Source organism: Sceloporus occidentalis, unplaced genomic scaffold, assembly GCF_023333645.1.
Source record: "Sceloporus occidentalis isolate IW3139 unplaced genomic scaffold, rSceOcc1.0.p SCAF_4, whole genome shotgun sequence".
NCBI classification, from domain to species: Eukaryota; Metazoa; Chordata; class Lepidosauria; order Squamata; family Phrynosomatidae; genus Sceloporus; species Sceloporus occidentalis.
In genome coordinates this window covers 122492211-122517198 of record NW_028316984.1, presented here as the reverse complement: position 1 = coordinate 122517198, position 24988 = coordinate 122492211, and the positions used below count along the sequence as shown (strand labels likewise).

At 42.4% G+C, this 24988-nt stretch overlaps 2 protein-coding genes across 2 annotated transcripts in view; both read left to right on the top strand.

Annotated features, from left to right (window-relative positions):
• Positions 1-248: 248 nt before the first annotated feature.
• LOC149314571 (guanylyl cyclase-activating protein 2-like) lies at positions 249-3749 on the top strand. Its single transcript, XM_089523114.1, has 4 exons — positions 249-443; positions 632-781; positions 1079-1187; positions 3598-3749. The coding sequence occupies exons 1-4, from the start codon at positions 249-251 to the stop codon at positions 3747-3749; spliced, it is 606 nt and encodes a 201-aa protein (XP_089379240.1).
• A 3481-nt stretch (positions 3750-7230) lies between these two features.
• Positions 7231-24988, top strand: part of LOC149314570 (uncharacterized) — a 69377-nt gene continuing 51619 nt past the window's right edge. Inside the window, exons 1-5 of the mRNA XM_089521407.1 lie at positions 7231-7385; positions 17404-17461; positions 20566-20709; positions 21992-22138; positions 24410-24532. Coding sequence (XP_089377533.1) covers positions 17417-17461; positions 20566-20709; positions 21992-22138; positions 24410-24532 — 459 coding nt within the window. The 5' untranslated portion in view covers positions 7231-7385; positions 17404-17416. The remainder of the gene's footprint in view (positions 7386-17403; positions 17462-20565; positions 20710-21991; positions 22139-24409; positions 24533-24988) is intronic.

Here is a 24988-nt window from a genome sequence, read left to right as displayed (position 1 = left end):
GAATGAAAAAACAAACAAACCATATACCTGTTATGCAATCTGTTATTGAAAGATAAAATATTCTTGAAGTGTTATGCAACACACAAAAGAAACACAATGAGGAAGGCATTATCTTTGGATTAGAAAAGCAACCCATTGTTCTGGTTTAAAGCTCTTTGCTGAATAGCACTGCTATATGTCACTTATGTTTTCTTCAGAGAAGAATATAAGACACTGGAAAGCTTTTAAGGGCATACATTCCTTATAGAATGGGCCAATACCACACTTGTAACATGAAAGGAATTGAAGTGGCAGAATTACAGGATTTGTACAAGAAGTTTGTTGTAGAATGTCCCAGTGGAGGGCTCTATCTCCATGAATTCAAGCAGTTTTTTGGCATTACTAGCCAGAGCGAGGCATCTGAATATGCTGAAAGTGCATTTAAATCCTTTGACAGGAATGGGGTGAGTTTTATTTTAAAAGGGGGTTGAAAATAGGGGAGTTCTTTGTGGACTGCTTTAGGTCAGTATGGTGGCTGATTACCTAGGCATGTCATGCAAATGAAGAGTTTCCTCTGCCCTTTTGGGACCGTTTAAATTTTTTCATGCTTCCTGATAACAGTTTTGTAATTATTTTTCTTTTAACATTTCAGGATGGTAAGATAGACTTTTTGGAATATGTAGCAGTTTTAAATCTAGTGCTAAGAGGCAAACCTGAGCACAAACTGAAATGGTTATTTAAAGTGTATGACACAGATGGAAATGGTTTTCTTGATAAGACTGAACTACAGAAAATGCTGAAAGTAAGAGCTCTTGTATTTAATGCTTTAAACTTAAGATGATTGTTTAGGCTGCCTACTTTGCTGAACAAGGGGGTCACATTTGCATCTTATGTTATACAAAGCCATCAGACTGGCTGACTCTCTTCACATGTAACTGAAAGAAATCATAGCAAAATTGGCTTTTTGGTCAGATGCATAACTGGATCAAAAATATCAATTGTATGGCATCTAAGCAAAGCTCCATGGGGTAGGATATTGTCCTTTTTGTCTTCATACCCATGATGTTTAATTTTCCTTTTTAAAAAACAATCTTTTCAGAGTGTCTATAATGTCAAACAAGGATGGACAAGAAACACAGATACTCAGCTGTCATCCCCAGAGGAGGTGTGTGACAGGATATTTCAACTAATGGATGAAAACAATGATGGTAAATGTATTCTTTGTATTTTCTACAGGTTTCCCAAAGTACATTTGTATTCCTGTTTAAATGAATTTATCAGTGTACTCTGCCTAGGTACAGTACATAAACCAAGCAGGGGGGAAAATGTAATACCCAGTTTCAATTTCAGTCTCACTGCCATAATAATCGACAGGCAACATTGTTTCTCACCAACTCACTTGTAGTTTTAAGCTATGCACATTAAGTAAGGCAGAACCTTGGGAACTGGCTTTTCTGTGTAGATGGTTGCTGCCAGATTGAAAAAGATTTGAAAACAGTAAATGTACAGTACATGCTCAATCTATTTTTGGAATACAGAAGTAAGCAAAAATTTAACTTTTATATACAACACTGATACCTTGAATCTTTCAATTGATTCATTTTATATTAATTTTGACTTTTTCTACTGCACAGTCATCCAGTTCCAAAACACTAAGGAAATCCTGATAGCAAAATAGATTTAAAGTAGTGCAGATGCACAGGAATATCCTGGGTTGTAATAAACATTAGGATAATGAAAGATGACAAGAAGTGGGCTTATCCCCTAACAAGATGCACAGGTACTAGCATGGGGTGAGTAAATGTGGTAGATCTGAATGATGGGGGAAAATTTTGCCTCTGAGGCCTTTGGGGGCTGCACAGATAACCAAAAATGCAAATAAACAGCAGAACCAGACCTGGCAATACGTCCATTTCTGGCTTTTTTCAGTGGGCCTCTTTTGATGTCAAACAGTTCAAAGTACCATTGCAACCCGCATTAAAAGCTAAATTGCCATTCCTGAAGGCTTCCAGAAGGAGCAATTCACCTTTTCACGGGGAGGTAGAATAAAGGAGTATGGAAGAGTTCTGAGGAGCCCTGGATGGGGTGTCACAAGCAATCCCAGAACCACACATTGCCAATCTATGTGCTAGCAAAACTGACACCACCATAACAACACAGGTGATAATGGCTCAGTAGTAAAAAAAACATTTTGTATGCTAGAGGTTGCAGATTCAGCCTCTGACATCTACATTCTCAGGGTAATAAAGAATCTTAGTGGAAAAGACAGAAAGCAACTGCTGGCCCAGCTACTTTTGTCAATAATTGGGTTCAAGGGACTAACGGTCAGACTCAGCGCAAGACAATTTCCAATGTTCCTAAGATAGAGTGAGTTGTACAATGGCTTGTGAAAGAGCTTGTACAACTACTTGTTAAATAGTATGCATAACCGTTTGCAAAACTTTGTCCTAGTAAACTCAAAGGACTGGAAGTACAGGGCCAAAAAAAGAATAAAGGAATAAAAGAAGATTTCTTCAAAAAACATAAGCCTTGAACTAGAATAATATTATTGAATATAACCCCCTGCTTCCTAAAAAGTCCATGGTTGTTTTTATACCACTGTGCAAAATGCTATTAGGTCTGTGGAGGTTCATGGGTGACTGCTTCCAGCTTTTATTCATGCAATCCTGGAAAACACGGTATACTGCGGGTGCAGTGTGTGTGTGTGTGTGTGTGTGTGTGTGTATAGAGAGAGGAGTTTATTTATATTTCCCTGCCTCTCCCAATGGATCGAGGTGGGATTACAGCTCATTAAAATACACATAAAAATACATTGATAAAACAAAATAACAATTAGCAAATAGCTCAACCGTATATGTTTATTCAGACGAAAGCCCTAGGTATTCAACTGTTTTTCCCCCTAGTATAAGTATATTCAGGACACCAGTCTACATTACATCTTGGCGCAACAAGGAAAACATGGCCAATTACGTGAAGAAGAATGCTTCCCTGAAAACACCTCATAGCTAAATAGATAATGCCACAGATCCCAATAGATTTTTAGAGGAACCTTTCCAGTTCCTAACTGCTGTTACAAGAAGGCAACTGTTATTGACTCACTTAAAAGGTATACTGGGAGGAGTTGCTTAAGGATCAGAAGTATAAAGAAAACAGTGGTTTAATTTTGCTGTGAATGTTTTTTTAATGCATTTATTTTTAGAATCTGATGGCTCTATTTCAGGAAACTGCAAGCTCAGCATGCCTGCTTTCTTTCCTCCTAATTCAGGGTTGGAACAAAAAGAGGTGGAAAGAACAGTGATCATAGGTTTCTCCATTCTATTTCCCAGCTTTGTGGAAAATACTGAGGGATGCAGAATGTATATTACCTTGAAAGTCTGACCATCAGTGTTTGTTTTTAATTTTGCAGTCTTCAGGTACTATAGTTTTTTATAAACTAGAGAATGAAAATGTCATTCTTGGTACAAGAGTATTGGATTATAGCCTAAATGTCTTCATAAATCCTCTGGTTTGTGTTTGACACCCCTGCTCTAAAGCAATCCTTCCTTGTATACAGTCTGATAACTGCAGTCATCAATAGTTTAGGCTTCTCTAACAAATAGGTTTTCTCTATTCTTCCAGGAAAACTTTCCCTAAAAGAGTTTGTTGATGGAGTACAACAAGATGATTGGATAAGGAAAATGCTAAGTGTAGAAATAAATCCCACAAAATGGATCCTTGAACATCAGGGAAAAAAGACAGACGTAAAGGACAAGCATGAAGAAATACAATAAGTAAATAATACTAGTGCTGGTTTGTTTGGGATTTATTTTTTCAGGGTGACATTATGATCTTAGGAAATAAAAGATACTAAAAGGCACTGCAAAGGCATTATTTTTTGAATTGGACCACAGCATAATATTGCTAAAATCTGCAAGCTTTAGATTTATACATCTTTCTTAACTGGGCAATGGCAGCAGCTTAAAATGTACTTGTGAAACATTGCTATAGTATAGACTATATTATTTGCATATGTGGGCACAAATGGATCTAACCTCACATATTTCTTCAATCCCTGAATAACTATGCACCGGGTTCCAGCTTCAAAATACAACCAACAGCTTTATCATTGTTGCAACTGTTTGGCCCATGGAGGCATAAATATGTTCCCTTCTCTATTCCTCTGTAGACTACCCTTCTGTTTCCTGTCATTTCCTCACACATAAATTCCATGTCAAGTTCCTTCCTTCTTGCTTTCATCATTATTACAATTTTCATTTCCCACCAATTTATTTCCTGTATCCATCACTTCCTACTCTAAGTATCTATGCAAACACTGTTCTGTGATGCAAAGTTTTCTAGCTCTCTTATGGCCTGCTGGACATAGATGGTGAAAAATGGCCACAAACTGTCTGAGGTGCTTTGTAAGAAAATATCTGGGCAGGTGCTGTCATCTGCAAAAACAGTTTATGAATTTTGCTGGAGAGCTGGTTAAGGATTTCAAGGAACCAATATTGTTTTGGGAGTAGCACCACATGCTTATGTGCTTGTTCTGTACACTTGTAATGTCTGCTCAGCTCAAGCATTTGAAAATAAACAGATTATTAAAAAGCTCTAAGCCTCTCCACTGCTCACTTATTAACCAATGCTTAACTCTGCTCACTTTAAAGAGGTCAGTTACATAGTTCTGTGAACTGTAAGTGCCAAGGCAAGCATCTAATGTCCGCTCTGGCCGTCTAGATGTCAGGTTGCAATTCAGCTCTAGCCAGAATGGCTAAGGGGAAGGAATTATGGAAGCTGCTTGGGACCACAGAGTTTATCAGACAAGGGAAATTGGAAGTATAATCCAATGGCAATCCGAATGCAATCATGGGGTTTAACGTTATTGCGTGATAAGACTACCACATGCAATTTCGGGCAATGGGAAGTCAGTCCGAACGCAATCCTGGGGTTTCACGTTATTGCGTGAGAGGTGATTCTGGGCAATGGCAAGCTATTTTTGGGCAATGGGAAGTCAGTTTGAACGCAATTCGAATTCATGTAAATTCGCTAATTCAGCAAATTCATGTGAATGCATTCTGGCCCCACTTTCTTTTCATTCAAAATTAAGAGAAATTCCTCCAGTGTGATAATCTCCCACAAAACATCTGGTGGAGGGCCACACTTGCCATTCCAATAGCCCCTCTTTGGTCAAAACCTCAAGGGCCATCAAGTCCAATGCCTTGCCATGCAGGAATTCACAATCAAAGCATCTCTGACAGATGGCCACCCAGCCTCTGCTTAAAGACCTGCAAAGAAGGAGATCTTTGGTTATGTCTCGCACAGGCACCTTCAGATGGGCAGCTGCTGTTTGGCCCTGCCTTGTTCCAAAGCACCTCAGGTTAGTAAGGCTTCTCCAGTCAGTCTTCCTTTCCCTCTCTCCTGAGACCCAAGCTGCCATCCTTTTCTGTAATGGCCTTTGCCTACTCTGAGAGACCAGTGAATCTTCACAACCACTGTATATATACTGATTCAAAGATATAGCCATGTTAGTCTGTAGAATCAGTATGTAGCGAGATTTTGAAGCAGATTTGAGACTGAGTGAAAGAAAGAAGTTGGCAGCACACGCTTTTGTAGACTAAACTCATGATGCCAACTTCTATCTTTCGTTAGTCTCAAAGGTGCTACAGGATCTCTCTACATATTGTACATACTAATGTATAAATCTAGACATTTTAGTTTAAGGCCAACTTATCCATGGCTCAATGTAAGCACTGTACGTTTTAACTCTTATTTAAAAAGGAAACAATTCTCTGGTGAAAGAACTCTAGAAGAATTCTAGAGAACTCAGAAGCTTGCAGACTTTGGCATTTTGGTTGGTCCTAAAAAAGGCTATGCATTTATTTATTTATAAACAAATAGGGGGGAAGAGAACATGGGGTGGGATTCATGGCTTCTGAAACAGCTTGGTGTTATTGTAAATAGCAGCCAAGTCATCTTCAGGGTCAGATGTCCTCCTTTTCCAGGACATGCCCTCCATTTCAACCTTGTATCCAGGAGGACGTCCCAAATGCCCTTCATTCTGAGCATGACTAAGCATGAATTTAATATTTTATATGAGGTTTTTTAAAGCTTTTTTTGGTCCTATCTTAATTTTTTCTTGACTGTCCTACACTTCGCAGTGCCTTGTCTTCCTTTGCGGTGAGGACACTGGGTCGCCCTGGTTGTCTCCAACTTCAATGGTGGCCCTCAAAGACCCCTGTTACTAACAGAGCTGCTAAGGTCTTGCAAACTATGCTTCTTCTTTAATGAAATGAACAGTAAAGTAAGAATTTATCTTTTATGTCGCTCTGAGAAACACGGGGGCAAAGTGGCACACGGACATTTCCAAAATCAAAAATTTAACGCAAGAGTCACGATTTACCTCTTTCTGGATCCTATTATTTAGGGTGGCTATACCTGTCCTTCAGCCCTAAAGGCTCTCAGAGTGGCTTACACTCATTACTGTTGTCAATGTCAGTTGCCTGCCCTCAGGCTTACCATCCATTACCTCCCATCCCAGTCCCACAGCTGTGTAAATAGGTTTTACATCCTGAGGCCTGGACGTCACTCTGTAATGATGCATCTGAAGAGGTGGGTTTATATCCACAAGGAGCTCAGGCAAACATAAAACCCATTCTTAAAGGCTCTGCATTCCTTAAAGGCATTCCTTTTTGTGCCGCAAGAGACTGAGACGAACATAGTGAATGTCTTTGGAAATAAATATAAACTTTAATGGAAAAGTCCCCCTGAACTAGAAACTTGCCAAGAAAACTCTATGGCAGATTTGCCTTAGGGTTGCCCTAAGTCTCTATGGCGAATACACAATACTATAAAACTATTAAAATACACTCATATGAGTAGATTATTCTAAGATTTTATATATATATATATATATATGTAAAGTGATGATTTAAAATTGATTGGCCAAAGCCAGGCTAAATGTCTCCCAAAACTACAAACCCCAGGATTCCATAGCACAGAGCCAGGGCGGTTAAAAGCGGTGTCAAACTGGATTACTTCTTTAATGCAGATGCAACCACAAAAACAATGATCACCACTGAAGAATCCCACCCTCTTGCTATGAGCGCCGACGGCCACTAGAGGCCACTGTCGGACCAGGTGGGTTGGTAAATGTTTGGCGACGCACGCGAGGAAGACAGAAAAGGGCGGGGCGGGGGTAGCCACGCCTCCCCTGCCCTCCAATTGGATGCGCTCTGGGCAGTGGACGTCACGTCCTGGCGTGCGTCTGGCTCGCGCTGGCCGCTTCCCGTCGCGGCCAAAGTGATGGTCCGGCCGCCGCTGCGTCGCTGGCCCTAGGGATGCCTCTGCCGGGTGGGTCAGTAGGGGCTGCTTGGAGCCTGTGAGGCCCAAGCCCCGCCCACCCCTTGCGCTTTCTCTCTCTCTCTCAGGTGAGTGCCTTCAACCAACCTCCCCCCTTTGAAGAAAGGGTGTCCTCGCGCCCAGCCCGGAAGTGGTTCCCCTTCGAAGCCCCGCCCCTCCCTTTCTCTTAAAGGGACACGCCCCTTTTTCAAGGCTCAGTTGGGGGGCTTCTGAAGGGGATGGATAGGCTAGTGTAGTCCCTTAACTGTGCCCTTTAAGGGGATTATGGACTTCAGCTCCCAGAATCCCAGGCTGTTGGCCAACGTGGCTGAGGCTTCTGGGAGCTGAAGTCCAAAATCCCTTAAAGGGCACAGTTTGGGGGAGCCGCTGGCTACAAGGTCTCTCTACAGCAGTGTTCCCCAAACTGTGCCCTTTAAGGGGATTTTAGACTTCAGCTCCCAGAAGCCTCAGCCACGTTGGCCAATAGCCTGGGATTCTGGGAGCTGAAGTTCATAATCCCCTTAAAGGGCACAGTTTGGGGAAATTGGGAGGGCAGTCAGGTGGCCAGGCGCCTTCCTTTCCCAGGACATGTCCTCCATTTCAGCCCCTCTCTCCAGGAGGAATTCCAAAGTGGCCTCCATTTTTGAACATGGCCAAGAAGCATGGGTTTATATTTCTGTGGTGGTCCAAAAACACACCCCAAGGTTTGAGACTGCTTCAACTGCCCTGGCTCAGTGCTGGGGAATTCTGGGAACTGTAGTCTTGTGAGACGTTTAGCCTTCTCTGTTGGAGAGCTCTGGTGCCACGATAAACTACAAATCCCAGGATTCCCAAGCACTGAGCCAGGGCAGTTAAAGCAGTCTCAAACAGGTTTTTGGACCTGTGAGCGTTTCGAGCTTTAGTTTCGTAATGTCCTACATTGTCTTGAGTGTCCTACCTTTTAAAGTGCCTTGGCCTCCTTTGCAGTTACGGCAGCTGCTCACCCTGCACTAACTGGTCTTCCACACTGCGGAAGTAATGCAGTTTGATATCACTTTTAATTATCATGGCTTCATTCTGTGGACTTTGTAGTTTGGTGAGGTACCCAGCCTTCTCTACAATTTCCAGGCAGTTAAAAGTGGTGTCAGATTGCTGTCACGGTTCCTGGGATTTGTAATTTGGTGTTCAGCCTGGTCTGTCAGACATCTCTGGTGCCTCACCAGACTACAAATCCCCCACCCCCCCCAGACTGAACATCCTCCCAAACTGCAGTTCTGTTCTCTCAGACAGAGCCATGGCTGTCAAAGTGGCATCAGACTCCTTTAATTCCAAAATGTGGATACACCCTGCGATAGGCTCCCACCTAGAAAGAGGAGCAGACGCAGGCCTTCTTTTTGCCCATTACCTTTTTACTGGGCGGTAATTGTTGGGATCCTCTTTCTTCCCCTTTTTGAAGATGGGGACAACGTTTGCCCTCCTCCAGTCTTCTGGGACTTCTCCTGTTCTTCAGGAGTTTTCAAAGATTATTGCCAATGGCTCTGATATTACATTTGCCAGTTCTTTTAATACCCTTGGATGGAGTTCATCTGGTCCTGGAGACTTAAATCCATGTAGATTAACCAGGTATTCCTGTCCTCCCTCTTTATTTATTTACCATGCAGTAGGCTCCCTACTTAGAAAGAGGAGCTAACACAAGGCTTCCTTTTGCTCATTGCTAACAGGGCCGGTGCATGTCAGCTGGCAAGGGCCCATGGCGCTGGCTCCCAAGTGCCTTAGGGCCGCAGCCTGTCTGTGTCACTCAGACATCCATGGAGCAAAACAGCTGTGTGCCTGCTGCCTGCAAGACTGGGGAAACATTTGCTGTTTTGTTTTAGAAGGTTTATTTAGGAACAAGCAAGATTGAGTAGGCCAGCATTTACTCCCTCGTAGTTGCCCAGATACTCCTTCGTGGGATTGTTGCCCAGATTCTTTCACTCAACTATTTGCTTTTGCTAGACTTCATGCTGTGCATTATCCTTGTTTTGGCAAGGGTGTGTGTGTGTTAGTGAAAGGAGGCACTGTAATTGGCCTCTGTGTGCACTAACACTTGGGCACCCTGTATTGGAAGATGCCCAAAAACCACCTAGAAAGAGGAGGTCTGAGTGTGTGCGTGTGGTGCCACATTTCCCAGTATTACCGTTCAAACTATTGTAACTGGTTTCTTATAAGAGTTACTTTATTATTCACTAGAATTGCAGTCATGAAGAGTTATCCTGGCGTAGGTCCTGCTGAATTCAATGAGACTCATTTCTGAATAGACAAGACGATTGCATGAAAGTGGATTATGTATATATTCCCAGCTGTAGCGTGATGAGGAAAAATGTAGTTCATGATGCCAAGAATTCCTGCACTCCACTTCCTCATTCCAGGCTGAGATGCAAATGTGTGATAATGTAGTTTGTCTTCAGAAAGGAGGGAAAGGTTCTTCTTTTTCTTGTGTGCTCCTAAAAATGCTCGGTAATTCTATCACAGTGAATTCAGAGAAATTAAAATCTGCTATTAGTTCAGAAAGAGATAATGAAAAAGCATTCCTGCCCCCACCAGCAGATGAGTTTAAAGAGGGATTTGTAATTGGAAGGAGACAGTTGGTTTGCTGATTATAGAGGTCAGAGTAACGTACTGTAGTGTACTGGCCATCTGTGGGTTTTGCTTTCCAGAGCCATACATATACTTGGGTATTATAAATAGTTCTGAGCCTTATTACCAGCAGTCCAAAGGGGGATCTATAATGGGCAAAAAGGGACTGCACTCTTTTTCCATGCATCTTTTTTTGTCCCTTCTCCCTCCATTTATAATTCCTTAAAATTCCTTAGTTTATAATTCCTTAAAAGACCACAAAACTTACAGTGTTGAAAAACCCAAAATGTAACAAACAACAGTAAAAACATTGTATATGTAATGTCAAAGGTACACCTTCAGTCTGATCACTTTTCTGGATATCATGTAAAACTTTAATATTTAATTCAATTGATAATAGCTAAACAGAGGGAAATTTGACTTCTTCTTGCTTGGTCTCTATATTTACACTTAGAAAGATCATAAAGGACAGAGGACATTATGAAGCTGCTAATAATTGCACAAGCCAGCTGCATCTTAAATTGTCACGTACATGCAATGAGAGGTTTCAAAACAAGTCTTGTTTTTCTGGAGGCTGCAGTCATTAATATATTAGTAGTAAGCTCCACAGAATTTACTGGGCCATCTTACACATACACAGAGTTGTTCTGGGACTCATTGTTTATATGGATTTAAGGGGATAGCACTAGATCTGCTACTGCATGATTAAAAGCAGACTTACACAGTGGCTCATTATGCAGCCCCCTGTACTCTCAAAAAGCCTCACCACCTCCCCTGTCCCAAATGATCTTTGTATGCACAAATATAGAGACCAAATCAGGAGGATGTACAGAACATTGTGGACTGTGCCTTGTGTGTATTAAACAAATTGTTTTAAGATTTCCCCAATTTTGGGCAGTTTGCCTCCCCACAGCACCATAAAAACAGTGCACTGTACAATTTTAAGTATATCCCCACCTGGACCACTGGAAAACCATCTGGGTAGATATGGGGGCAAAAGGAGATGTGAATGCTTTCATTTTGTGGATTTAGACTTGCACTTGGTCTGGGCCCCAGTACTGGATTGGGGTTGTTTGGGAGATCTGAGTTTTAGTGCCCATTGAAGCCTGAGACTCATTAAGGTCCAAAACACACTACAGAAATAATCCAGTTTGAGACACTTTCACTGCCCTGGCTCAATGCTAGGGAATTCTGGGAACTGAAGTTTTGTGAGACATTATTAGCCACACCTACGTTATAGGATTGTTGTTAAAAGGACTGATGTTAAAGTAGAGAGGAGGAGTGTTTTGTACCCTGCCTTGATCAGTCGGGTGAAACTAAAAATAAATGTTGCCTATTGCCCTAGGAATTTAATTTTGATTGACATCGTAATGAACTGCTTGCAGCCTAATCTCATGGCAGCATCTGTGCTTAGCATTTCAGATATAAAAATTACTGGAATAAAACATTTCTAATATAAAAGTAGAGTCTATTTTTTCCAGCAGAATTATGTTTTTTGGAATTAGGAATTGTTAAAATTTGGGAGTATCCCATGGACAATTTATGGTTGGGTAAAATAAGGTTATACATTTCAAAAAGTTAGGTCACTGATAATAATAATAATAATAATAATAATAATAACAACAACAACAACTTTATTTGTATACCGCTTTTCCGTAGTGATCTAAGCGGTTCACAAGACCATCAAATACACATAACATCAAATACAATTGCACATTATATCAAATACAAAGTAAGTAAAACCGCGAGTACATATGTAATTAAACAAGCTTCCTTAAAATCACGTATAAGAACATTAATAACATCTGTCAGTCATAAAGAGCATCTTTCAACAAGGAATAATTTCTACAAGGGGTCAGAAGGATATGCAGACCAGAAAAGATGGGTCTTTAAGGCTTTCTTAAAGTCATCTAAGGAGGAACTAAGCCTTATCTCCTCCGGGAGCTTATTCCAGTATGTGGGAGCTGCAGATGAAAATGCTTTTTGGCGAGTTAATGCCAATTTCGTCTTAGGATATTCAAGTAAGCATTTCCCTGTAGTTCTGAGAGTGCGGGGAGGATTGTTTGGGGAGAGGCGTTCCCTCAAGTAACACGGGCCCAAGCCATGTAGGGCTTTATAGGTGATAACCAACACTTTGTATTGAGCCCGGAAGCTAATAGGCAGCCAGTGGAGAGATCTTAATACCGGTGTTATATGATCTGATCTAGAAGTTCCGGTGACCAATCTGGCTGCAGCATTTTGAACTAACTGAAGCTTCCGAACCTGGTACAAAGGTAGCCCCATGTAGAGCGCATTACAGAAGTCCAAACAAGAGGTTACCAGTTCATGTACTACTGTTTCAAGGTCCTTTCGGTCCAGACAGGGACGCAGCTGGCGTATCAGCCGAAGCTGGTACCAAGCACTCTTGGTCATCGCATCTACTTGAGATGATAACTGTAGAGATGAGTCCAAGAGTACTCCCAAACTGTGAACTTTGTCCTTTAGGGGAAGCGTGACCCCATCCAGGACTGGATGGCAAATTTCCCTGTCTGGACTTGGCGTACCTATCACGAGTACCTCTGTTTTCTCTGGATTCAGCTTGAGTTTGTTTTCCCTCATCCAGCCCATTACCGACTTCAGGCAGACATCCAGAGGAGAGACGCCTCCCTCAGTCACTATATCAGTCAGAGACATGGAGAGATAGATCTGGGTGTCATCAGCATACTGATAACACTGGGCTCCATGCTTCCGGATGATCTCTCCCAGCGGTTTCATGTAAATGTTAAATAGCATGGGGGACAGAATGGCGCCTTGAGGGACGCCCAATGTTAGCTCTCTTTACGAGAGCTGCTGTTCCCCAGCCTCACCATCTGGAATCTTCCTGAGAGGTAGGAACGGAACCACTGGAGCGCAGTGCTCCCGATACCCAGCTCTCTCAGGCATTCCAGAAGGATACCATGGTCGATGGTATCGAAAGCCACTGAGATGTCCAAGAGCACCAGCAGGGACATGCTACCCCTGTCGATACTCAGACGGAGATCATTGACAAAGGCGACCATGGCAGTCTCAACTTCGTTTCCCGCTCTGAAACCAGTTTGAAATATAGGAGAACACCACCTGTGAATCTAGCAAATTTGATTCAAAGCCATCAGTAAATATCTTGTTTTTATAAGAATTTTCTTTTAAACTTGAAGTGTATTTGACCTGGAAATACCTAATGTAGACAAGAGACAATTCTGCTTTGCTCATTTAATGTAACAGTTAGGTTTCAAAGTAGTCTCATTGTTGCCATTGTTGACATACTCTAATATCAAAATGTTCTCATATCGATATAGAGCAGCCTCATATCCTCAGTTGTGTTTAAACGTACTGTACAAATCTTTTTAAAAAGATTGTGATCAGAAAGCTGTGTTAGTATGAAGTCACAATTAAATGACAACCCTAAAGCAGTGGAAGATATGTATCTGCAAAGAGTGTTGATTTTATTCATACAAAAACAAGTTTAAAGTAACTGGAGTCTCTAGATAAGGTCCAACAACACTTGAGGACTAGTTGAAAGGATGCGTGTGGATTCAGTGAAAAAAACTGTGCAAAAAAAGGCATTTTCTTTGCCTTAGAAAAATATGGAAATAAAAAACTGAAAATTTCCAGGAGTAGCCTTGTTAGTCTATGACAAGAAAACAATAAGCTTTGGTTCCTTAAGAGAATAAGAGATTTTATTGGGCATTTTATTGGGCATAAACTTTTGTGGACTACAGATCACCTACTTAGATGGTATGCATTAAACACGTTTGTTTGTTTGTTTGTTTGGCATATTTATACCTCGCTCTTCATCCAAACAGGCTTTCAGAGCAGCTTATGTTCCCTTTCCTCAGGCTTACAATTAAGACATGACACAAAAAGAGAAAAGAATGGCAGTGGAGAAGGGGATCAAGTCCAGCAGACCTTCTCTCCCTCTGAGACCTGGACCATGGCAGATGGACTGGAGAGAGGGCCTTCTTCTTATTGTGGGATAGGACGGATGGAGCTGGCCTGCCCTCCTCTCTCCCTTTGAGGCTGGATGATGCCCAATAAAACTTGCTAGCATTTAATAAGCGGCAAGAGGCTTTTTTTAAAGTAGCACTTCTGGTTGGGATTGAAATGCAAACATAAATAGTGAATTGGTTCTTCATAGGTTTGGGACTGGAACTCAGTTTATCCCTTACCATTCACCATGTTGGCTTGGGATTCTGGGAGCTGAAGTCCAGGATATCTGCTGTGTCAGAGATTCTCCATTGTTTCCTTGCTTAAAAGGACTCCGGTAACACTGGGCAGATAGGAAGACTCCTACTGTGCTGTTTAGCATGGCTAGTGTTATGGCTTCTGAGCCCTATTTCCTGCCCTTAAGTAGTAAAGAGGACCACTGAAATCTATCTATCTACCACCCCCCACTAATTTACCCCGTGTGACTCAGTAATTTAGTGGGAAGTTACTGAGGGATTGAACTTCCTCTGTCAGAGATGAGAAGCCTATATGCAAAACTATGCACATACCTAGCAAGGCATGCGAAGAGAGAGTGGAAAATATCTTTTAAGGTGGTTTTATTCTAAGCGAAAAATCTTATATTAACAAAAGAATAACTTGTACATGAGGGCATTGTCCTTTGGGTATTAGAGTCGGCCCTGCATAGCGGTGGGCTAGCCATCCACAGATTGGAGCATCCATGGATGGCTCTGATCCATTTTCGTCAATGGTGGTATTTGCATGCAGTCACACTGATGTGGCCACACACGCATAGATGTTCATTGATGGTAATGGGACTTAAGGTCCCATGTTTTTTTGTATCCATGGGCAGGGTTCCAAACGAAACCTTTGCTAACGTGGAGGACTGACTGTACTTAGGAGTCGTTAGAACAATTTAAGTCTTATTCACCTGAAGGTTAGAAAGAAACATAAGCCCTAACTCAACTAGCTGAACATTCCTTCTCTACTCACAATACCGATGGTGTTCTGGGGCTTTGAATGTTCTTAGGAAGCTGAGAGTCTGGACAGCTTTGTCCAACCTATGACCAAGCTTCCCTCTCTGTTGCTCCTTTGTAAATTTATCCTAACCTATCACATCATTTGACCCTTTGTTTGCCTTACCCCTTAGCTGTGTTGCCCAGATAATGGGGGATCCTATTACCACAGTTAGTAACACTTGCCCATCTTGAAAATTCACCTTTACTGTAGACTTTAGCAGTTTGCACTTTAGCACTTTACATTTCTATACTGCTTCACAGTGAAATCAGCACACAAGCTGAGTAATCATTTTACTGACCTACGAAAGGGTGGAAGGCTGAGGCCTCAAGCAGATGGGGCAAAAGGGGTGGCCAGAAGCCACTCCTACCCTGTTCGCTGTGGGTCTCTGTGATGACTGCATGGTCCTGGTTTCAGTCCCAATCTGGGCTGCTGCCGTGGTCCTGACTCGGGTCACCGGAAACAGTGGATTATACCAACTCCTTTGTGGTCCATTTCTTCTGGCCTGGCTTGGGCTTGGTGTGGCTTCTGGCCGCATTAGTGGTGTGTGGTGTGTAAACACCATGCCCCCAATTCTGAGTCAATCTAGAACCCTGGGATTGAATTCATAATGTTGTGGCTGCAGTACCGGCACTTAACCACTGCACTACCAGGGTTCCTTAGGCCAGACACACACTCTCAGCCTCAGAGGAAGGCAGAGGCCAACCCTCTCTGAATAAATTCTGCCAAGAAGGCCATGTGATAGGGTTACCATAAATCAGAAATGTCTTGAAGGCACACAACAACAATTAACCTTCTTGGTACAGCTAGCCAATGAATTACATATGTTGAGTAGAGGCAGACCATAGCTTGAAGAGGAGGGCTCATACCTGGAGCTGACTATACTGAGAACTGTGGCAGTTATAGAGCTTTGTACCTAAACATGTAACAGCTTCCCCATACCATACAGAAAAATGCTTCTGAAGCTGTAGGAGTATTCCATGAAATACAGGAGACCTACTGTACACACTCACACACAAAAGTCTGCATTCATAGAAGCCTGTTTATGAGTTTAATCGGCCTCACTGGATTAGAGCCACTGTGAGAAGGTAAGCTTCACTGAAATCAGTGGCACTTAATTATATGTAATTACAGTTGGGCAAGAGGGTGTATACGGACATGTACAAACGAGTCAGCATTGTTGTTTTCTGCTATGAAGCTTCTGTTGCCTTTGTTTCTCAAACAACACACATACTTGCTTCCAAACCATGCACTACTTTTCCTGCCTTTTAAGTAGCTACATAGTTACTTATAAGTAGTTCATTTGATGCCCTATATTTCTTCACTTTCCCCATAATTAAAAAAAATTGCTAAAATTGCTTTAATTATCTGAAGAGTCTTATGTCCCAAGGATCAGCCAGTCATTACTGTATGCAATGTAATATCCAGGAAAAACGGTTTGCTATGAAAGCAGTTGATCCCATCCCTTGTCCTCAGCATCTCACAACCAGCCCATGAAATGGTCTGCTTGAGAGTAAGGGGATGCTACTGATTGGGGTGGACCATGGAATGTGTGTGTGTGTAGGTCTTGAAGGGAAATCTAAACAGGGCCATCCCTTGTAAGTAGCAGCTAAATTCACAGAATGTGCTTCATCTCATTTTGTTTACCAAACTGCTAATAACATGGATAATATCTTAAACGAAATTTCAAGCATGCCATTTTTCCCTGTCCAGTCGTCCCTGTTTGGGTCCTTGGGAACAATAGGAGCAACCAAACTAAGTAGGATGTCGCCAACAAGCAAAATCATTATTTTGTCTAAACTGGTATTTCTGGCCTAATACTTTCCTAGCAAGCTAGAATCAGGTTTGTCTTTGAACTTGATTCATAACTTGTTCAGGAGCACAATACTACATATTTCCAATTTGAACACAATGGAAAATTATTGCTTGCTGGTGACTTCTTACTTAGTTTAGCCACTTTTTGTGGCAGGAGGAGCGAACTAGAAGCAAGCAACATGCAACCTGTTTTAAAAGGTGAGCTGATGCTCCTGGGGACTTCAGTAAATACAGTTTCACCCTTTTTTGGCTAGAAAAAAATATTGTAGGCATTCTTGGGAGCAGCACCCTCACAAATAGGCTTGGAGACTCTTGCAGCCTTAAGAACATACTTTGCCTTCCCGAGTGGCTGCTTTGACATGTCCTTTTATTTTTGATCAAAAGAAGATCTTTGGCCCATACCCTGTTCTTTGCCAAGATGATCTTGGAAAGTGCTTTCTCAGTGATGGTACTCATTTTGTAGAATGCACATCATGTGAGATTACTAGGCTCTGTCTTTTACACAATGTTGCTTGGTGGTACATTCCTCCTGCCCCACTTCTGTTGTACAGTTTTCAGTTGTTACTGCTTTGTTTCTGAGTTTAGTAGGGTTTTATGTATAATAGTTTATTAGTTCTGAGTCTTTCTATAGCCTTATTATTTTGAATATCCTTTGACCGAAATAATAATACAGGGAATAGGAATTACTGAAATAACCAGTTTTTTTATCTTGTTTTATAGCCACCCTAAAACTATGTGGAAATGGAGCAGTGTTGATGATTCAGTCCCTAAATCTGGAGTAAGTACTCTGGAAAAAAATTCCCTAACTTCCATTGGAAATTTGTCAGGTGCAGTTCATTTTTGCATCTCAAATGTTTTGAGTGATTTACTGTACCCAATATAATTAATATTAATTCTCAGTATCAAGTGAAAACCACCTTTGGTTTGTCCATATTGCCCTTGCTGGACAAATATCACTGTGAATAGCCGATATAGTGCATGTGTTTTCTCTTCCTGATTTATTGCCAATCACAAAGCTGGACTGTACTAATGTACTGTTTGAAAATAGATTGTAACAACTGATTCATGCAGTTTTGCAAAATTAAGCATAAACAGCACTAAATAACCCTAGGACACTGGATCCTATCTGATATTAGAAGTTAAGCGGGTTCAGCCCTGGTTAGTACTTGGATTGGACTGCCAGTGAATACCAGGTTTTGTAGGTTATATTTCAGAGGAAGGAACTGGCAAAACCATGTCTGAATATTCTTTACACAAAGGCATGGGTACACTATCTGCGCTTTGTTGGCTGAAAACTAGAGTTTGGGAAAGTTGCTATTTGGACAACAACCTGCAGGTTGCATCTACCCTGCAGAATTAATGCAATTTGACATCACTAACTGCCTAGGGCCTTTACTGTTCACCATTTCTGTAAGTGACTTAAATGGAAGGCTGGAAGGAATTTTTATCAAGTTTGCAACGAATACAAAACTGGGAGGGGTAGCTATTATATTGGAATACATGAACAGAATTCAAAAGGACCTCAATAAGCTAGAACATTGGGCACAAATTAATAAAACGAAATTCAGTCAAGACAAATGCAGAATTCTACATTTAGGTCATAAAAAACAAATGCACAGGTATATACATGGCTCAGCAGTACTGTATGTGAAAAGGACCTTGGGATTATAGTTGATCATAAATTGAACGTTAGGCAGCAGTGTGATACTATAACAAAGAAGGGAAATACTATTTTAGCTTGTATTTATCAAAGTATAGTTTCTAAGTTGGGGGAAGTAATACTCCCCTATATTCTGTACTGTTCAGGCCTCATTTGGAGTATTGCATTCAGTTATGGCTGCCTCATTTTACGAATGGTATAGACAAGTTGGAACCAAGTTCATAGAAGGGCAACAAGAATGATAAGAGGTCTGGAGAACAAAACATGAAAAGCTGAAGGAGCTGGGTATGTTCAGCTTGTTGAAGAGAAGACTCTGGTATGACATGATTGCAATCTTCAAATACCTTAAAAGTCTGTCATGGAGAGAAGGGTGCAGACCTGTTCTCTGTTGCCCAGGGGTAGAATGAGACCTAAATTAAAGAAGTGTAGATGTCTATTGAACATTAGAAGGAACTTCTTAATAGTAAGAGGAATTCAGAATGGAACCAATTGCCTAGAGAGGTGGTGGAGTCTCCTTCTCTGGATGTCTTCAAAAAGAGGCTGGAAAACTACCTGCTGGGGATGCTCTAGCTGGAGATTCTGCTATGAACAGGGGGTTGCATTTGATGGTCCATGATATACCTTCCAACTCTCTGATTCTGTCTAGACTAGAGAAAGAGCCTAGGGTTTGTTCTTTCTTTCTTTCCTTGGTTTGTTGGAAAGGAACTGACCAGAGAAACAAAAGTTGCCTGCTGTCAGGCAACACAATAAACTAGGGATAGGCAAGCTCTAGAGGTTGCACAGATCATTTTTCCAGCTTCAGGATCTTCCAATGCATGGGTCGGCAACCTGCGGCCTGCGGGCCGGATCCGGCCCGCGGAGGCTTTTTATCCGGCCCGCAGCAGCTGCCACCGCCGCTGCCAAATGTGGCTTTTTGCCTCTATGGGCGCCGGCATTTTTCTCCCAAAATGGCGGCAAAGTCTTGCGTGACCTTCCCTGAGGTCGCGTGAGACTTCACCGCCATTTTGGAAGAAAAAATGGCGGTGCCCATAGTGGTGAAGTCTCGCGCGACCACAGAAAAGGTCGCGCGAGACTTCACCGCTATGGGCAGCGGGCCTTTAGGAGACCCGCTGCTGCCCCCGGAGTCCCCAAACAGGGCTCCGGAGGCGGCAGCGGGCCTTTAAGAGACCCGCTGCCGCCCCTGGAGTCCCCAAACGGGGCTCCGGAGGTGGCAGCGGGCCTTTAAGAGACCCGCTGCCGCCCCTGGGGTCCTCCAAGAGGCCTCCAGCAGCGGCAGGGGGTCTCTTAGGGGCCCGCTGCCGTCCCTGGAGTCCTCCAAGAGGCCTCCGGCAGTGGCAGGGCGTCTCTGAGGGGCCCGCTGCCGTCCCTGGAGTCCTCCAAGAGGCCTCTGGTGGCGGCAGGGGGTCTCTTAGAGGCCCACTGCCCTCCCTGGAGTCCTCCAGTGCTGGTGGCCCCCGCCGGCTTTTTTGCCAGCCTCTGACGGGGCCTGGGGCCCTGTCAGGGGTCGGCAAAGAGGGGGAGGCCTCCAACGCTGGCGGCTCCCACTGGCTTTTCTGCCGGCCTCTGACGGGGCCTGGGGCCCCGTCAGGGGCCGGCAAAGATGGGGAGGCCTGGCCCCTGGAGGGTGGAAGCTCCGCCCCCGGCACGCGGTCCTGCCCCTCGAGGGTGGAAGCTTCACCCCCGGTGCGCGGCACCGACCCCGGAGGGTGGAAGCTCCACCCCCAGCTTCGGCCCCCCAGTCGCCTGAGGGAAAGCAACCCGGCCCCCAGCTCAAAAAGGTTGCCTACCCCTGTTCCAATGAATGTACCAGCACTAGCAGTGAATGTACTAGTACAATGAATGTACTACCAGATAAAAAAGGGAAGTGACTGGGAAGTTATTGAAAAACTCACAGATGTTTCCTAAAACAAGGTGTAAGTTGGAGTCCCCCATTTTGTTTTAGAGGAGACACATAGAATAGTTTCACTTTGGTGGACTGAGCAAGTGTGTGTAGAACTATTTTCCCTATTGGTATAAGTACTGGCTGACAGGATTTGATGGCATATTCACTGTAGTGCCCTTAAATTAATAGCTAGGTTAGGGCACATATGTTAAATAATTTTCAGCTATTTATGCTTGATCTGTTGTTTTACTGAAGTTGGATTATTTATATTTCAATAATAATATATGAATATTTACTTTTCTGCATCATTTTGTTGTAAAATTCACCCCGATATCTGTAGGTTCATGGCACTTCTCAAGCAACAACCATGTCAGCAGCTGATTTAACCGAACAGCTGTCCCAGACTGAACAACTGGTAATACAACTCAAAGAACTTGTCAAGGAAAAGGAGAATGAGTTACATAATAAGGAGCAACAGTTAAAGGTAATCTGTGTATAGATTAGGATTGCATCCCCTTGTGAATGAAGCTGTTTGGGGAGCAAGGTGCTTTTCCTAAATATCAGGTTACAAATGGCTATTTCAGACTAGAATCACAATCAGTGATTATAATCAGCAGGTGCAGTTTCCTTCTAGTTTATTTTAAATTGCCATAACGTGCCAGATTTGATTATCACTCAAAATGCAAATGTTTCCCTATTCGCTTCCAGGCTCAATACAAGGTGTTGGTTATAACCTATAAAGCCCTAAATGGCTTGGGCCCAGGGTACTTAGAGGACCGCCTCTCTCCGTACAATCCGCCCCGCACACTCAGATCAACAGGGCAGCATCCATTAGTAGTTCCAGAGGTCAGATTAGTTAACACCTATAAAAGGGCCTTTTCCATCATGGCCCCCACCCTCTGGAACTCGCTGCCCACTGAGCTCCGCTCAGCCACCTCCTTGGCCCATTTTAAGAAGGGGATAAAAACATTCCTCTTCAATCAGGCATACCCCTGACTCCTCCCTTTTGAATGCCCTTCTCTCCCCCCCCCCTTGTTCTTCTACTAGCAGCATTGAAGACCTGGCAGGAGTTTTATTTTAATTGCACTGTTGTTTGTGGTTTTTGTTTTATTATTTAATGTATTTTATGTATTGTATCTGCACTGTTGTAAACCGCCCTGATGCTTCGAAGGGCGGTATATAAATAAACTTTTTATTTATTTATTATTTATTTGTTGATAAACTCAGGATTAAAATTTTCCATTTTAATTTGGTATCTATAGCATGCAGCTTTTCATTAGACCCAATGGAATTGTTCTTTCACACTGAATATCTCCTTGGATTTTCATATATGTAGCTGCTCATGTATTTATTTAGGGATGCAGTATCTTATTGGTTAAGATGCCAATTCTGATGATTGTAAGATTGGAAGTTTGGCTGTTCAAGGCTTGAGTGCTGCATGATGGAGTGAGCTCCTGTCACTAATCCCAGCTTCTGCCAACCTAGCAGTTCGAAAGCATGCAAATGCAAGTAGATAAATAGTTAACACTTGGGTGGGAAGGCAACAGCATTCGGTGCAGTCATGCTGGCTACATGACCACCAGAGTTATCTTTGGACAATGATAGCTCTTTGGCTTAGTAACAGAGATGAGCACCGCCCTCTACAGTCAGTCAAGGCTAGACGTTCATGTCAAGGGACTACCTTTACATTTTACCTTTAGTTGCTCATATACTTTTAATATGTGTAATTAGTTTACATGTGCCAATTGCCTTTTGTCTAAAAACAGGAGGAAAAAGAAGCTTCTGAAGCTAGGATTTCCAAATTAAAGCTGCAAAACAAAGCCAAAGTAACATCTTTAACTTCACAATTAGATGAACTTAAAAAGCAGTTGTCCGGTGCTGGAAAAAAAGAAGGAAAACCTGAGCAAAAGAAAGTGAGTTATATTCTTAACATTCAGATATGTTTAAGTCTTGAAAGCACTACTAATGATCTCTATATACTGTTGTTCTAAGGCTGGTATCATGTGCACTGCATGCATACACACTTGTTTGAGTGGCAGATCCAGTTCACCTATGAGGTACTTTGAGTTTTGCTGCTGTTAAAGAGATAAGTTGCTTCACAAATGAAGCACTCAGATGATGGAAACATAGTGATCGAAACAGCAAGCCTTGCCTTTGCCTGTGTTTCTCTGCTGTAGTTAGTTGTCTTTTGTTTATCTGGTAGTGCAGTCCTAGGCATGTTGATTCAGAAGGGTGTCCCATTTACTCCTTAGTAAGTAAGCTGTTTTGCAATGTGAATGAATGAACCTCAGCAACCCTCCACTTTATGTACTCCCCCCCATACTCTTTCATTCCTTATGCCTCCCCAACTCCCCCCCCCCCCCCATTTAATTAACCACAACTTATTGTGTCCTCTCAGCCTAGGACTCTTGACTTACCTTTTCCGGGTTTTGATGTTAATAGTTTTAAGCAAGCCAATTAAAATAACTGTGACAGGTGCGGGCAACCAGATGGCACTGTAACTCCCATGAGACCTAGCTAACATTGCTAGTGCTATGTTAGCATAATAATTAATAATAATTATTAATAGTAATTGATATTAACTGTAGACTGGGTGACATACCATGATTGAGAGGAAACAAAAGTTTCTGATTTCTTTATTACAAGTTCCAAGCTTCTCTTGTGAACTTATTCTTTGTAAACGACTATAAGCCTTGTCAGAAGGGTTTTGTTTAGACTCTCTTTTCCAGTTTATCACTGTTTGTTTGAGTTCCCTTTTTTCTTTTGGCTTTTGGACATCTACCAGCAATCCTGGCGTCCGCTCGGCTGACAAACCTCTAGCCGGCAATGCCGTATGCAAGATTGCTGTTTATTTCTCTTCCTTCCCTTTAAAACTTTAATTAAACAGTTCCAGTCTGCTCTCTTCCCTTTCTGATATATTTATTTGCAGTTACTCACAGGTTTTTTCCTCATTAGGAGAGATTTTTTAGCTTTTTAGGCCTTTGCTTTCAGGAGTGGATGATCTTAGCTGCTCACACCATCGCTCGTGGCTCCTCCCCCCGAAACAAAAGTTTCTGAACTTCTCCTGTTGACCACATGATAAGAGATGAATATAGCAACCAAGGCTCACTCGCTCATTCATGCTGCATTGCACTGTGGATTAATGTCTGTGTGGATGCTGTCAGCATATTTATGATTGTAGCCTAAGTGTTTTAGAAAGCCTATAAGACATTATCCCAATTTCCTGGTATTCTTAAAAATCACTAAGTAATGAAATCTTTCAAAGCATGCCAAAAGACTTTAAACTGTATGTATTTTCACAGCCCTCATTCCAGTATCATTCAAGGAGAAATAACTGAATAAGTTCAGGATTTGAAATGAGCCATCTGTATTCTTCCTCAAATAATGGCAGGGATCATAGTACAGTTAATAGAACATTGTTTGCATGAAGATCTCAAGTTATCCTCAGGAGCTGTAGTTCAAAAAAGTAATTTTATAGGCGGGTTATAGACTGCCCATTTGGGGCGGTCTGGACCCGCCCCATCCCCCAGAGTATCGGGGCTTCAGCGGCTACACCGGCAGCTGCTGAGGCCCCGATCCGCCGCTTTTCGGGCTGCGGGGAAGCAGCAAAACGCCGCTTCCCCGCAGCCTGAAAAGGGGAGTCCTTGGGGCTTCAAGCCCCAAGGACACCCCGCGGCGGCGGGGAGGGGGAGAAAGATTGAGGACGTCACGTCCACGCCGCCCCGTCTAGAGGCGGCGTGGCCATGACGTCTTCACGGCGGCGGCCATATGGAAGGGCCGCTGCCGTTTAGTGCGTGACGGGCACGCACTAGGGTTAGGGCAGTGCGGAAGCACCGCCCTTTTGTAATCCTAGTGCGTGCTCATCATGCACTAAAGTGCCGGTGTGTAACCGGCCATAGTAATCTTGTAAAAGTAAGAGTAATGTTGTGCTTATAACTTGCCTTATATTTTAGGACCAAGACCATGATAATATATTTGGAGTTTCTTTTTTTTAAGAAAAAGTTCAGGTTCTTCAATTTTAAATTTTGTTTTGTTTTGTTGAGTGTATTAAAATTCTCAAACAGAACTCTAAAGCATGCTGTGTTGTTTTTAGGACTAAAACAAATGATACTTGTATGTATTATACACATGTCATATAGCCTAAATCATATACCCAAGCTAAATTGCCAGATTTATATTTTTAGAGCTCAAGAGATGGTGATCAGGATAATGCTGCTGCAAGTCGTGGAAAAATATTGGTACTTAAAAAGAAAATTGAGGAACTAGAGACACAGAATGTTCAAAGAAATGAAGAGCTTCAGAGAAAGGTACTGTTTTGTGGAAGACTGTAATTATTCTTCATTGCTAGCAATTCTTTGGCTGTTGACCAGGCTGTTCAGAAGATTCCCATGCTGTGTGTTTTCCCTGTTAGCATGGAAGAACATTCTTCCCTCTCAGCTGTGTACAGATATCATGTCTAGAGAAACTGGAGGAATCCAGTGGAACAGACGTTTGGGTTGCACAAGAGCTTCAGCAAGGCGGGAAGAATGTTTGTGCCTTTCTATTCCTTGATGGAACCAATGCCACCAGCAGATATACCTCTGTTGTGAGCTATTGTGAGCACTGTTTTTAATGGAAAGTTTGTCTACTAATTTAATTAATAAATAAAATACCAACAAGTAAATACTTACAAAGATTGATCACCACTTTTGGTGAAGCCTGTCCAGATATTTTCAAACTAGCCAGTGCTGTTCATGAATCGTTTATCAGAAATAGAGTAAAAT